The sequence below is a fragment of the Betta splendens genome, chromosome 22 (assembly GCF_900634795.4).
Source record: "Betta splendens chromosome 22, fBetSpl5.4, whole genome shotgun sequence".
Classification (NCBI taxonomy): Eukaryota; Metazoa; Chordata; class Actinopteri; order Anabantiformes; family Osphronemidae; genus Betta; species Betta splendens.
In genome coordinates this window covers 236,500-251,096 of record NC_040900.2, presented here as the reverse complement: position 1 = coordinate 251,096, position 14,597 = coordinate 236,500, and the positions used below count along the sequence as shown (strand labels likewise).

Genomic DNA, 14,597 nt, shown 5'->3' with positions numbered 1-14,597 from the left:
TGTTTCCTGCTCAGGATGTTTGACTGTGAGAACAGTTTGAGATGTAGTCAGTCCTCTGCATTAACTAAGTGCAAGTTAATGACATTCAAATAAGTCAGGCGATCACGACAGATTTCAACCTTCATTTACTGTCACCAATCATAGTATCGAGCCAACTTCCGATGTCATGTGGCCCCTGTGACCTCACTCAACCTCTCCAGCAGCTGGAAGTAGTTGTACTTGATGTCGTATTCCATGTCGTACCAGAAGTTCACTATAATAGATGATGACATTAACAGGTTACTGTTTGAGTAAAAACACTGTATTAGCAGCAGCACTGGTTGGATCCTGTCAGACATGTCTTTGATCCATCACCCCAGATCTTCTAATTTGCTTCTTACCTGCAATGCAGCCGTGTGACTGCTGGACGTGGTGGAACCATAAAGATGGCAGGTACAGCATCTCGCCGGCCTTCACACTGCAGCGGACTGGCCGAGCATGTCGATATTCTGGGTACTGCTCCAGGTCTGGTTTCAGGGGGTCCAGAGGGATCCATGGAACCTACAGGAGGAAACGGGGACAGAGGTGAGCTTCAGCGTTTCACAGTGGAGCACAGTAACAAACAGACCCTTAAACGCACCTTTTCAGTGTTGCTTTGGTCAACGGCTTCAAAGTCACTGTCATAGCCCTGATGGTAAACAGCAGGTTGATAGACACCTGACACACAGATGGTTACTTTGGTTACTGCAAACGTCAGTTTGAGGGTTTGTAATGCTTACTATAAAGGAAGAGAGGGGTGTGTGTGCACGTGTGCGCAAATGAATGTGACTGAACAGGAGTGAGGACCGTTGCTAGTTACCGTAGGGAATGAAGGGTCGGTCTGTGGGCGGAAGCAAGATGAAGTTTTTCTCTCCAGAGATGACACAGTAAAGGTTCTCGTAGTGATCTTTGTGCACTGAGATGGAAACAATGCGTTACTCTCCAAAGAGTAATTGTGGAGACGTACAGCTCATGAACCACTGAGGCCGATCTTACAGGAGGTGATGGCGTCCGCCTCCCCAAGCCAAAAATTCACTGCATCAGGAAGCTTACCTAAAAAAAACAGACATCATTCCAACGATAGACCCTTTATTTTATACATTTTCATCATTTAGCTATGGTTTTAAAGGATGCAGATCCAAATGTGATTCTGGGCCTGGTAACGGTTCAGCACTCACAATTACAGATTCCTACAACAGGACCCTCATATCTGCAAGAGTCTTGACTATATCGCTGGAATCATTCGCCTAACCGCGTTTTAATCATTCATTCAAAACACTGAAATGTAAAAGCTGCAGTTTTCGGTCAACAGCTTTCTGTTGTTCTCCTCCCGGCCGCCAATGGCAGCCGGGACGTCACCGCGGCCGCCATATTGGATTTTTCACAGTGCAATTAAGGAAAATTGGCTTTAGTGGCACTTTACCGGAATTAGTGATTTATTTACTTCACAACAATCTCATTGTCACTTCAAGCAGGCCGAACGGGGTAACACTGTTTCGCGCCAGTTAGCTGTAAGCGGAGGCTTGTGAATGCGCGCTCCGTTAAGAAGCTAGCAGCGGCCCCGCTCGGGTTCCGGTGACATATGGAGACACGCTGCAGCCACTGCTCCGCTCAGTTAGAGAACAGCCCCAGAGAATAAGAAATAAGAATAAGAAAACCTTTAATAGTCCCGCAGTGGGGAAATTACCTCTCACAACAGCAGTACAGATGAGCAAGAATACAGGTACAGAACAGTTTGTGTTGGCACAGTACAAAGCAGTACAGTACAGTTAGAGTGAGTATGAGGTCGTTGCAGGGTTATTGCACACTAATGGGCATAAGATTTGTACCGGTAACAATATACATGATTGTTCACAGATTTACACAAATATTGTGCAGAGAAGGTTGCTATATAAACCACTGATGCAGTGGGTGAGTGACTGTGGTGGGATGTGGTCAACAGTTCTGATTGTACAGTCTGACAGCAGCAGGTAGGAAGGATCTACGATATCTCTCCTTCACACAGCGAGGGTGGATCAGTCTGCTACTGAAGCTGCTCTCCAGAGCAGACAGTGAGTCCTCCAGTGGGTGAGAGACCTGGTCCATGATGGATGTCAGTTTAGCCAGGACCCTTCTCTCACCCACCTCCTGCACCGTGTCCAGAGTGCAGCCCAGGACAGAGCTGGACTTTCTGATGATCCTGTCCAGTCTCTTCCTGTCCCTCACTGTGATGCTGCTGCCCCAGCATACCACAACGTACAGGATGGCTGATGCCACCACAGAGTCATAGAAGGTCTTCAGGAGCGGCCCTCTCACTCCAAAAGACCGCAGTCTCCTCAGCAGGTAGAGTCTGCTCTGACCCTTCCTGTACAGTGCATCCATGTTATGAGTCCAGTCCAGTTTATTGTTCAGATGCACTCCCAGGTACATGTAAGAGTCCACTCTCTCAATGTCCCTTCCCTGGATGTGCATCGGTGGGATGACAGCAGGCTGCTGTCTGCGGAAATCCACCACCATCTCCTTCGTTTTCCCTGCATTGATCAGGAGGTGGTTCCGCTGGCACCAGTCCACAAAGTTCTGAGTGAGTCCTCTGTACTCTGCATCATCATCATCATCGGTGATCAGTCCGACAATCGCAGAGTCATCAGAGAACTTCTGCAGAACACAGCTGTCTGTGTTGTGTCTTAAGTCTGACGTGTAGAGGGTGAAAAGGAAGGGGGCCAGTACAGTCCCCTGTGGGGCCCCCACACTGCAGGTCAGAGTGTCAGACACACAGTCCCTGGCTCTCACAAACTGAGGCCTGTTTGTGAGATAGTCCATAATCCACTCCGTCAGATGGAGGTCCACACCAGCCTCCACCAGTTTGTGTTTCAGAAGCACCGGCTGGATGGTGTTGAAGGCACTGGAGAAGTCAAAGAAAATGATCCTCACAGTGCTGCCGGGCTTCTCTAGATGGGAAAGAGCTCGATGTAGGAGGGGATGAGTCGCCAGTCATCAGGGCTGAGGGTAGAGGGCTTTTTGTAAAGGTGTGAAGGGCTGTGGGGGCTGGTAATCCAGTGGTAAGAGGTTTGAAGGCAGCTGCTGAGAGGTGTGAGCGGGTGCTTGGTCAAACCTATTAAAGTGTGAGTTCAGCTCGTTGACCCAGCTCAGGTCCCCCTCAGCCTGTGGGTGTGGAGCTTTGAAGCCTGAGATGGTTTTCAGGCTCCTCCATACCTCACTCACATTGTTGTGCTGCAGCTGCTCCTCCATCTTCCTCCTGTAGCTGGACTTCCCCTCACGGATTTTCCTTCTCAGCTCCTTCTGCACCCTCCTCAGCTCCTCCCTGTCCCCTGAATGCTCTCTTCTTCTCCTTTAGCAGAGCTTTAATATCAGGGGTGACCCACGGCTTGCTGTTGGTGAAACACCGAACCCACCTGCTGGGAACAGTGTTTTCACAGCAGAAGTTTATGTAGTCCGATACACAGTCTGTTATTGCGTTAATGTCCTTCCCATGTGGGTCGCAGAGCTCTGTCCAGACAGTGGTGTTAAAGGATACAAACGGAAGTCTTTGCTCGCGGTTCTGAACCTGCGGAGCGCGCACATTCTGTTCCCGCATCTCAATCCCAAACAGGCGTACTTATGCTACGACTGCGTGAGCGTCGTCGGCCGGAAAACCAAGAGATGCGGGAAAAGGCGGGTGTATGTGGAGCCCGAACGCGTCTCTTCCTCGGTTCCAGGGGCGCCGCTGCCGCCGCCACAACTCACGGAGACACCCGAAGTTCAAAGCAGTTTAAACGGAACCAAGGAGCATCGCTGCAACCACTGTGACGCCCGGTTGGTGAACACGCCCAAAGGCAATAAGAGACGCTCGCTGTTAACGGTACTGGACTTGCGGAGCGCGCAGATCCTTTTCCCGCACCTCGACCCAAATGAGGCGTTTTTGTGCTATGACTGTGTGAGTGTGGTGACCCGGAAAACCAAGAGGTGTGGGAAGAGGCGGGTGTACGTGGAGCCCGTCCCTGCCCCGGAAGGACCCCTGAGCCCCAAACACATCAAGAAGAAACTCGGCCTGAACGAACACTACTACGCCTCACATGAGCCCTCACCCGCACCCCGGCCGGTCCGGTTCCGACATGGCGGACGCCCCCGAGTCTTGGCCTCCAACCGGAGGAGGCTGCAGCAGGTGTCTGGCTTCAAGGAGGCTCTGATGAAGGTCTGCGCCAAGCTCATTTCCAGTGAGGTGAGACCGATTCACCCTGAACCACAGCAAGAAACACTGTTAAACAGCTACATAAATAAACTATGAAGAGCGAGAAGTGAGCTGGACAGGTGCCACACAGGTTACAGGTACGGGCAGGGCAGGTTGTACAGTTGGACTTGAATTCTTAATTAATGAACAACTGGACAAAGAGTTTTAGCCCAGAACATGCAGATACTGACTTGTATTTCTTTTGCTGTGTTGTGATGAACATCAGTTCATTGTCTTGAGTGGTTCTCATCATGGTGGGTGGTGTTTCTGCAGCATAAAGTCATGGTAAATGACTTGGACGGGCCCTTCAGGAAGACTTTCACGCCCGAGAACCTGTCTGCGTTCGGCTGGGATAAGACTACTTCCTGGGCTGAGCAGAAGGCTCCTCTGACTGTGGCCTGTCTCAGAGCCATGTTCCCGTCCACTAAAAAGATCCAGAAGCAGAAGCTAAGCTATGTCCGAGGGCAAAGAGGGTAAATGCATTGAAGTCAGGTCCAGTGGAATTAGTTCTGAGTCACATCAACAACAACTCGTTTTGCAAAAGTTTGCTTTTTAATGAAATGGGTATCTTTAAACGGATCATTTTTCTCGTCAGGACACCGAGCTTCTGCAGCATTTTGTGTTTCAGGCAGCTGACTGAGGAGGAGGTAAAGCAGATGCTGGACCGCAGGGTCTCGCTCCTTCTCTCTGTTCCTCTCTACACCAGCACCAACAGGTGTGGGTTCCTTCAGACAGCGTTCAGCGTGGAGATGTTGAGGCATCACTGTCCCATCAGACTCTTCAGCATCACCAACAGCCTCGGCATCTCACAGTGCAAAACTGCCACCAGGAACCACACCAAGCGACTCGCCAGGGAGCACGACACACAGGTGAAGCAGTGGAGAGATGAAGTTCAGGTGAGGAAAATCATCCTTTCTTCTACTACAGGATTTTCAAGTCTAAGTATGTCTGCATACATGAAGTTCATGCATAAACTTCACGAGCAGCAGCAAGAACACGAGTGAAGATTGCAGAAGCAGGTGCTGATCCAGGTGATGACTTTGAGCCCGATGTTCAAGTTAGAGCAGGTTCAGAACCAGAAGATTCTCAGTCACACAGGTGTGGTTGTTGAAAGTTGAGTGAGCTTCCAGACAGAAGCATCAGTCAGTTGAAAAGAGTAGGAGTTAGGAAACACAGCTTTGTTATCAGCTGGTTGAGTCACCGCTCCAAGACGACTTAATGTGAACCAGTTTCCATGTTGTTTGTTGTGTTAAGATGACAAAAAGGACGTTGTTCTGCTGTGCCGAGTCCAAAAAGGCGGCAGCATACACCTTCAGCTGGGGGAACTTCAAGGTCGTTAGGGACACCTTTAAATCTTTCGTCAGTGTGTGCAGAGCGATCAGAGCTACTAACAGAACCCCATCTCTGCAGGTTCCATCCGTGGCCTCTTCAGAGCGAGGGTACACCTTTGCAACATGGGCATTTCACTTTGCTCATGGGGTCCGTGTCAACTTTCGGCACCTGCAATTAGAGCAGTGGACGTATCTCCTCACAGCATCCTCTTATCAAAACAGGTAAACGTACTTCTGACCACGGTCACAGGCGCAGAATGTATATGGGATTAAATCCATGACGTTCGTTAGACGTACGATTCGCTGCGGCAGCGAATGAAAATCATTGTGATGAGAATCCTTGCCGACAACCTGAAGGCGCTGAGTGGAGTGAGACAGCGGGTGGTAAAACACCTTCCTCACGCCTGATGAAGGAGCAGAGCACCACCGTAAGTCCACAGGATCCGAGTCACCCGTTTGAACCTCCTTTAAATTCTTTCCATGCCTCATTGTGCCAGGTGAGTTTGGGAGCGGTGATACCGCTCACCTCCGAGGACTCTGTCAGCGTAGCGTACAGCCTGACAGACTACATTCCTGTGTATTATGGCCAACCGTACCCCATCCTTTTCTGTGGGAACATCCTGAACGCCAACAGAACGGAACAGGCCAATGCAACCCAGCACATTGAGACGCCTCAGAGGACAAGCAGGCTGATGTCCAAGGGCCTGGTGGAAGCGCCACCAGAGTTCCAGAAGGAGCACCTGTTTCACGAAGTGGGAAGCCCCAGGGTTCTATAAAGCTCTAACCATAAACACCCTCCAGTTTGAGGGTTCCAGCTTCTACATCCAACATTAACTATCTGGATCAGTTTGTAGCGTTAGTCATGTCCTCACTGACCTCAGGCGTCTGTAATTAGAGTCAGGTTTGCAGCTTGGCTTTAACATGTGGAATGAAATTTGTCAGGAAATGATAAAGATGCTTCTGAATGAGAAGAGTAAGAACTGTCGAGGATCCCTACGTCAAATCCTGTCATTGTTTGACTTCAAGACCTTTAACAACAACACCAAAGAATACTTCCTCAACATCTGGGACTTCATCACGGTGAGACCCTAGATGTTCAGGTCAGTGATAGGTGTACCGACCTGCCGGACATTTCAAATGATCGCCCAAGCTCTTAGCTGCACTCTATACCTAAAGTTGACAAACAATGGGCAGCTCTTTCAGGTGTCATCACTGTGTTTTACCTTTCTACAGTTTGTGACGACAGCCTACGTGACTCTGTTTGCTGTGACCCAGTGTGGTCTGGACTCTGTGACCCAGAAACCCTCAGACTACCCCAGTCAGAGCTCAGAGCAGCTGGACTGGCTTGGTAACCTGGCTCACAGGCTGGTGGACCTGGTGTGGATGCCTCCACCTTAGGAGGACATCAACACTGCAGCAGCTGAAGTTTCGGCTCGAAGCGACACAGAGGATGAGAACAAGTTTCCCCTTTGCTGCTGCAAAGAAGGTAGAAGGACAACCAGGTCCAAAATCGATCCCGCAAATTGTCCACAAGGAAGTGGAAGTTAACGAAGTGGTCTTCCTTTTTCTCCAGAGAGACCAAGTGGGCAGATGGTGCGGTGCTGCAGTAACCTGTGTCCAGTTATCTGGTTCCATGAGGGCTGTGCCCGGGTTCAGATGCAGTCAGATCCACATGAGGACTGGTTCTGTAGTTCACAATGCCGTTCAGATGGGACTTACATCTACTGTCACTGTAAGGAGCAGAAAGGGGGTGATATGATCCAATGTGGACTCATGGAGAAGTGCCGGAGACATGAGTGGTACCACAGAGACTGCCTGACTGTGGCTTAGCAGAACTGGGCCATACAGAGTGAGACTTCATATTCAGTACAACAGAACGGAACACTGTTTTCATCATTCAGTGCTTCTATAAAAATGACATATCTGATATGACTGTGGTTTGTCCTGTGTGGTGTTTTCAGCTAACCCAGCTCCATGGTTCTGCTCTGAGTCCTGCTCGCTGGCTGCTGATGGAGAGGACTACCTGCTCAACTACACCAGGGCAGTGGTGTGGGAGGGACTATACCACATTGCCAGACGAGACGCCATCCAGGAAGGTGATGGAGAGGCAATCACAGACTTCTGGAAGATGGACTTGGTTCTGCTGTGGACCAGAGAACACCTGCAGCTGTTCAGCAGCGGCCACCAGCTCCTCTCAGGTGAGAGTCACACAAGCAGATGTTGGTTGAAATGTTTTATTGGTTGTATTGTCACGGTTACATGTGTGAACAGGCATCGAGGGGCTTTACCCCCAGCAAGTAGGACAAGACATGAAGTGGAACCAAGTGTTGAACCTGCACGGCAAAGCTGGAGGAAACATCAGCGTTGACCTCCTCACAGAGCTCATGGTCAACGAGTTCAAAGGTCAATACAACAGTTCAGCTGAGAATCGGCTCATAAAGAAATTATGTGTTTATGAAAGGTTAATAATGGTGGGATATGACTCGTATATTAGGTACAAAGGGACCCATAGAAAGTAACATCCTGTTTTCTCTGCAGGAGTGATAGAGTTCGGTAAAAGCAGCTTCACCAAGCAGCAGGTGGAGCACAGTGCTCAGCTGGCCGGACCACAGGCTAAAGACCTGGACAGACTGTTCTTTAGAGGGGGAAACCCTGTGAACCTGTCCTGGTACGTGTCCGGCTTGACGTCCGCGTCCTGCAGGAGGAAGGAGGACGTGACCAGGTTCGTGGCGGAGTTTAAGAAAGATGAACTGTTCCAGTTCAAACTCGGGCACAAAAATGAGGGTTTCAACAAGTTCTCCTACCAGCACAGAACCAAGAATCCCAGAAGCATGGGGAGGACTGTGAGGAGTCTGGCTGAGGAGCTGGACCGAGGCAGAGACATGATCCTTGGAGATTGACCTCCTGTGGGTCTGATCCAGAAGCTCTCATCAGCTCACGGAGGCCGGGACAGAATTGGGTTGGATTTGTTGTTGTGTTAACAGCAAACACTGAAGTTATTTACTTTTAAAGTTGGTGATATTTTCCCCTGATGTGAATAAAAAGCTCAGAGCATGTGTTTGTTTTCTCTGAAGCTGTTGGACTCACCGAGCGCACTGCTCATCCAGGGAACGTGCGGCTCCACGTCCTGTGTCAGCTCCGGCAGCTCTTCCAGTAGGTTCGAGCACTGTTTCTGAATATAAAACACTCCACACTTCTCCACCTGAAACACCAACGCAGATCATCATCATCAACATATGATTAGTACAGCTATAACTGAAGTCACCCCGCTTCTGACATGAACCGACCTTCCCCTCAATGATGTCGAGAACAGAAGAAAAGCTCATCTGTCTCTCCTCAGGCATGACGAATCGATCGCCACTCACAGCGTCGGCGTAGCCATTGGGAGTAACCGCCACACTGATGATCTTTGACCCCACCTTTTCCCTACAGGCAGGAAGCACACAATGAAGCCTCATATCACAGCGGAAGAATGGGGTAGGTATTGCTGTGAGGTTTCCTCACCTCAGGTAATCCGGTGTCCACCTGGACAGAGCTGGCCAATGGCTAAAGGCCTTGCGGATAATGCAGGGCTTGTTTGGGCCGATCCAATTGCGGTAGAACTGCAGTGGATCAGGTGGTTCCTCTAGGTAAGGCACTGAATGATTCAAATACAAATCTGAAAAGTAATAGAGAGTAAACTAAGCAATTAACAGCCCAGTTTGTTGTGCTTCAGTCTCCAAAGTACTACAAGTTAAAACAGTGGTTCTACTGCTGACGGTAGCTGGTTCCATCTGGACCCATTCAGGCTCATTTCTAAATCAAAGTCTGAGTTAAAGTAAGAAAAATGAATGACGCTAGCCGCCAGGTGTGGCACTGCTCCCCAGGGGGACAGATCGGAGGCAGGGATCGTTTCCCCAAGGGGCTCAGCAGCGTATGTCCCTGGTCTTTACCCTGAATCAACAACGACGGTAAACTATTAACTGCAAACGTCCTCACTCTAAGACCATTACCTTCATATGGGGCCCAAACGTTGGAAGCAGCTGCAGCAGCAGCACTAACAACGGTAACGTCACAAAGAGAGACGTACTAGAAGTACCGGAAATATGAGCACCAGTAATACTAGCAGTACTAGAAATACCCCGTAGTGCTCGAAGTATTAGCAGTACCCTAACAGTACTAGAAGTATTAGCGATACTACGTATTAAAAGCAGTACAAGAAGTACCCCGTAATACTAGCAATATTAGCAGTACTTCGTAGTAGCAGCAGCAGTACTGACCGTGCGCCTCCAGTGAAAACTCAGTCAGATGCTGCTTCACAGGCTCCATCTGAACAGATACCCGCTCTAATAGCTCTGAGAACTATAATGCCATCGGTCCACTTCTACTGCTGCAACGCTCATTTGTTTACAACCGTTGCGCATGCGCACCGCGCAGAGCGATATTCGCGCGAAGCAGATCGATCTGCCACTGACCGCGGTTACCTGTTGGGCGGAGGATGTGTTGAGTGTACAAAGGAGACGTCGGTGTCAGCGAAGTGCTGCTACTTTATAAATTATTTGTCAGTAACTACAACTTCAGAAGAGAGTACGTAAAGACGTACTTTTACATTAGTGCAGTGCTTCCAGGACCGTTACCTGTGCCACCTGTGCCTGATGAGTCCGGGATCAGCCCGGATTGGAAGCAGGTGTGCAGGGCCTGGAGTTAGAGCCTGGAGCCTGGAGCCAGGTTCTGGAAGGTCCTGGAGAATCCTGGAGCAGCTCAGATGTTTCTTAAGCAATGGATGAGTCAGCGTTGGAGCGTTACTTTGATGACTCCATTGCCAATGTGAGTCTCTTCTGATGGGATGAGACTGGGCCAGTTTACCAGCCCAGAGACATTTGTATAGAAATTGTGGTTTTTATAATCCAGGCGCTAAAATAGGTTTCTGTCAGTAAAATATCTAGTTAAAATCAAAGTATAATTTTAGAGTAGCAGATTCAATTTAATGCAAACTTCACTTTTTGACTAAATAAAGTAAATTCACATCCAGGTCCATTAATTGATTGAAGAGACTTTTCGTGGTGGGGTAATTTCAAATCTGCTGATGTAGTAGAAATTTGTAGTATATCTTTATTAATAATAGATTGGAGCATAATAGTATAGGTTTTGTGACCTTTGACCATGTAAACCAGCTGTAGCCAGCGTGTCCTCAGACCTGGCATTAAGTAGCTGCATGACCAGACAGATGCTGATTCTCGTTTCTATTTTTTGTAGGATTCCAGCTTCCTGTTGGGAGAGGAGCTGAGTCTTCAGAGCCCAGACCACCCTCTGCAGGACTCCTCTTACCTGTCAGAGAAGGCGGAGCTGGGGGAGGAGCTGGACCTCAGTTTTCTACCTGATGAACTCAGCACACAGGATGACACAGGTTCTCCTCATACTGGAAATGTAGAAGCACATGGTGTAGAAGTGTCATTCATTCACATGGACATTTAACTAGACAAGCTGTTGTCCACTGAGAAGAAGTTGACATGACTTGTTCAATCTGAGGAAAGGTGGCTAAAGGCCACACAATTATCCTTCCGAGAGGTTTCCCCTCCCAGCTGTAGACGATGGACCCGTTATGTAAACAGCATTCGTTTGGGTAAATAGTTTCTGTCTGAGTGTATTAGTGGGATTGAAATAAACAGGTATGTGTTAGTTTCCAAAAATCCTTTTTAAGCTTTTCTGAAGCACAGCTCATGTAAGGAATGAGCAGGTTCCTCCACTGGTCCTGGGTCTCAGGCTGTTCTATTTCCTCTGTCTGGACTGTGACACTGCCTTGTTGAAGGCCCATCTAGGGCAAGTACAGGGCAAAGGAATACAGCGGAGCAAAAGCAGGTAAAAAGACACTTTGTGACACTTTGTGTTGGCACATTACAACGCAGTACAGTGCAGGTGAGGATGAGGTCTTGGGGGGTTATTGTACAGTAATAAATATAAATCTTGTACCAATGTACACAAATGTTGCACAGAACAATTGTTGCACATTGTGTAAATATGAAATAGTTTGCACAAATATTGTACAGAGCAGATTACCATGTAACCACTGAGGCAGTGGTTACGTTTATGGACGGGGAGGTAGTAAAGATCTGGGGAATCTGTCCTTCACACAGCGAGGATGGATCCGTCTGTCACTGAAGCTGCTCCAGAGCAGACAGTGAGTCCTCCAGTGGATGAGAGTCGTGGTCCAGGATGGATGTGAGTTTAGTCAGGACCCTTCTCTCACCACCTCCTGCACCGTGTCCAGAGTGCAGCCCAGGACGGAGCTGGACTTCTTGATGATCCTGTCCAGTCTCTTCCTGTCCCTCACTGTGATGCTGCTGCCCCAGCAGACCACACGTACAGGATGGCTGATGCCACCACAGAGTCATAGAAGGTCTTCAGGAGCGGCCCCTCACTCCAAAAGACCGCAGTCTCCTGAGCAGGTAGAGTCTGCTCAGGAGTCTGATCCACCACCATCTCCTTCGTTTTCCCTGCATTGATCAGGAGGTGGTTCCGCTGCCACCAGTCCACAAAGTTCTGAGTGAGTCCTCTGTACTCTGCATCGTCATCATCGGTGATCAGTCCGACAATCGCAGAGTCATCAGAGAACTTCTGCAGAACACAGCTGTCTGTGTTGTGTCTGAAGTCTGACGTGTAGAGGGTGAAGAGGAAGGGGGCCAGTACAGTCCCCTGTGGGGCCCCCACACTGCAGGTCAGAGTGACAGACACACAGTCCCTGGCTCTCTCAAACTGAGGCCTGTTTGTGAGATAGTCCATAATCCACTCCGTCAGATGAAGGTCCACACCAGCCTCCTCCAGTTTGTGTTTCAGAAGCACCAGCTGGATGGTGTTGAAGGCACTGGAGAAGTCAAAGAAGATGATCCTCACAGTGCTGCCGGGCTTCTCCAAGTGGGAAAGGGCTCGATGTAGGAGGACGATGAGGGCGTCCTCTAGTCCTATGCCGTGTCGGTAGGCGAACTGCAGTGGGTCCAGGCAGGTTCCCTCCCTAGCATGCGGTGTCTTGGTACTGGTCCTGAGCCGTGGTACCACCCTCAGCTTGAGGCTCAGATTGAAGACGTATTCTATGACTCCACACAGTTCTCCTGCGCAGGACTTTAGGAGTCTGGAGCTGATGCCGTCTCATCCGTCTGCTTTCCTGATGAGAATTAAACACTGTTCAGTGTGTAGACAAGCTGTTCCGAGCTTTAAACCACAAAACTCACTTTGTGCGCTTAAATTCCATCACATACTAAAACCAAAGTTGTTTTACTGAATTTACTGACATTTCTGTGATTTTGTTCAGCAGAGGCTGCAGACGGTCAGACAACAGCTCACAATGAATCCCAGGACAGCGGCATCGGTCTCAACTACAACTCCCAAAATTCCACAGCAACAGCAGACGACCCTCTGGAAGGGACATCTATGTCTGGACTTGGGGCCAGTGCCTCCCCCTTCTGTCCCATGACTCCAATGACCCCGATGACCCCGATGACGCCTGTGACTGAGAGATCAGGAATCATTCCCCAGCTACAGTGAGAACCAATACTTGGCAAAAGTAGCAGTAGTAAAGTAGAAAAATGAGTTAAAGCAGTTGTGTCTCTTTGTTTTACATGTTATTTTTTTCTTCATGTATTTTGATACAGTCTCTGTCACACTGGTACCACTGGTATGATACTGAGCCTTGGTCCAGTGTGACCCATCATCTTATAATATGTCTGTTATATCAAACATCACACTAGTGCTCAGATGAACTAGAAAAATAAAACACATAGAAAAAAGGTGTTTGGTCACATGTGGATGAACTTCTTATTCATACACAGCTTTGGACCAGAACCATCACCATTTTTGTTTGGTTGCAGGAATATCGTGTCCACAGTAAACCTGGGGTGTCCCCTGGACCTCAAGTTCATCGCCCTTCAAGCCAGAAACGCTGAATACAACCCAAAGGTAGTGAAGCCACAGTGTCCGTCCAGTTAGACTCAGCTGCTGTTGCTCATCCTTGTGTTGTGTGTCAGCGTTTTGCAGCTGTTATCATGAGGATCCGTGAGCCTCGAACCACGGCATTGATCTTCAGCTCAGGGAAGATGGTGTGTACTGGAGCCAAGAGGTCAGTGCCTCAAATTCAGGTCCATTACCTGGTGGTACTGGTCCAGAAAAGGATTTTGTGTCAACTCAGATATTCTAGTTCAGGCTGTTAACTGTTTTCTGTGCTCTGCATTTGAGTGAGGAACAGTCGCGCTTGGCAGCCAGGAAATACGCCAGGGTGGTACAGAAACTAGGTTTTCCAGCTCGCTTCATGGACTTTAAGATCCAGAACATGGTGGCCAGCTGTGATGTGTGTTTCCCCATCAGACTGGAAGGACTGGTTCTGACCCACCAGCAGTTCAGCAGGTACAGACACTGACAGAAGGAATCCCACGTTTATGAGGATCCTTCTCTGGATTATTGAATGATCCACTTTGATGTGAACACAACCTTCTGTTTTTGTCTGCAGTTATGAACCTGAGCTGTTCCCAGGCCTCATTTACCGCATGGTGAAACCCCGCATCGTGCTGCTAATCTTCGTGTCTGGGAAAGTGGTTCTGACTGGTAAAAATTAATCGCCACCTGCTTTCATCTGTTTAAGTAATAAAGCTATATACAAAACAATTGCGACCTATTTTTATCAGCTGTGAACATAAAAAGTACGGACTTTGCTGGTTTGATACGATTGTTTTAATTACATTGAAGGAGAAGTTGAACTTAATTAGACTTTATTTTCAGGAGCTAAGGAACGAGCTGAGATCTACGAAGCCTTTGAGAACATCTATCCGATCCTGAGAGGCTTCAAAAAACAGTGAAGACAAACCGGCCTGTTTATGTAAATAGAACCAATTAAAATATGATTGGACGTTTATTTTATGTTGTAGATGGTAGACACGTCGGTGTTTGTTTCGATGTGTTTCATGTTTAACCATCCAAACAGAAGGAAACAAATAAAGGAGCTTTCCAAACTGCTGTACAGAAAAGTGAAAATAACTACAAGAACCTAAAAACAATGATGTAAAATATCACACGAG

The 14,597-nt window shown here is 48.5% G+C and overlaps 3 protein-coding genes across 14 annotated transcripts; 2 read left to right on the top strand and 1 right to left on the bottom strand.

The window, feature by feature from the left end:
- Nucleotides 1-107: 107 nt before the first annotated feature.
- jmjd7 (jumonji domain containing 7) lies at nucleotides 108-10,166 on the bottom strand. 4 transcript variants are annotated; one of them, XM_055505411.1, is made up of 10 exons: nucleotides 9,816-10,166; nucleotides 9,061-9,214; nucleotides 8,844-8,982; nucleotides 8,644-8,758; nucleotides 8,361-8,468; nucleotides 1,015-1,071; nucleotides 839-934; nucleotides 620-696; nucleotides 381-540; nucleotides 108-253 (listed from the first exon to the last, which is right to left on the bottom strand). In XM_055505411.1, exons 1-10 carry the CDS (start codon nucleotides 9,862-9,864, stop codon nucleotides 165-167), a joined length of 1,044 nt encoding a protein of 347 aa, XP_055361386.1. In that variant the 5' UTR covers nucleotides 9,865-10,166; the 3' UTR covers nucleotides 108-164. The 4 variants fall into 4 exon arrangements, with proteins under 4 accessions (XP_055361386.1, XP_028993885.1, XP_028993887.1 ...); XM_029138052.3 differs by lacking the exon at nucleotides 8,361-8,468; XM_029138054.3 differs by lacking the exons at nucleotides 1,015-1,071; nucleotides 8,361-8,468.
- On the top strand, nucleotides 3,488-7,687 carry LOC114847989 (uncharacterized). Of its 9 annotated transcripts, none has more exons than XM_029138050.3 (8): nucleotides 3,488-4,216; nucleotides 4,499-4,698; nucleotides 4,854-5,121; nucleotides 5,480-5,557; nucleotides 5,636-5,778; nucleotides 5,848-7,042; nucleotides 7,130-7,405; nucleotides 7,518-7,687. In XM_029138050.3, exons 1-6 carry the CDS (start codon nucleotides 3,488-3,490, stop codon nucleotides 5,873-5,875), a joined length of 1,446 nt encoding a protein of 481 aa, XP_028993883.1. In that variant the 3' UTR covers nucleotides 5,876-7,042; nucleotides 7,130-7,405; nucleotides 7,518-7,687. The 9 variants fall into 9 exon arrangements, with proteins under 9 accessions (XP_028993883.1, XP_028993881.1, XP_055361384.1 ...); XM_029138048.3 differs by having other exon boundaries at nucleotides 5,480-5,778; nucleotides 5,848-5,984; nucleotides 6,790-7,042; XM_055505409.1 differs by having other exon boundaries at nucleotides 5,480-5,778; nucleotides 5,848-5,984; nucleotides 6,499-7,042.
- Nucleotides 10,167-10,222: 56 nt separating the features above from the next.
- Nucleotides 10,223-14,535, top strand: tbpl2 (TATA box binding protein like 2). Its single transcript, XM_029138057.3, has 8 exons — nucleotides 10,223-10,362; nucleotides 10,792-10,942; nucleotides 12,842-13,070; nucleotides 13,398-13,485; nucleotides 13,554-13,645; nucleotides 13,762-13,929; nucleotides 14,033-14,127; nucleotides 14,302-14,535. Exons 1-8 carry the CDS (start codon nucleotides 10,315-10,317, stop codon nucleotides 14,376-14,378), a joined length of 948 nt encoding a protein of 315 aa, XP_028993890.2. The 5' UTR covers nucleotides 10,223-10,314; the 3' UTR covers nucleotides 14,379-14,535.
- Nucleotides 14,536-14,597: the final 62 nt, after the last annotated feature.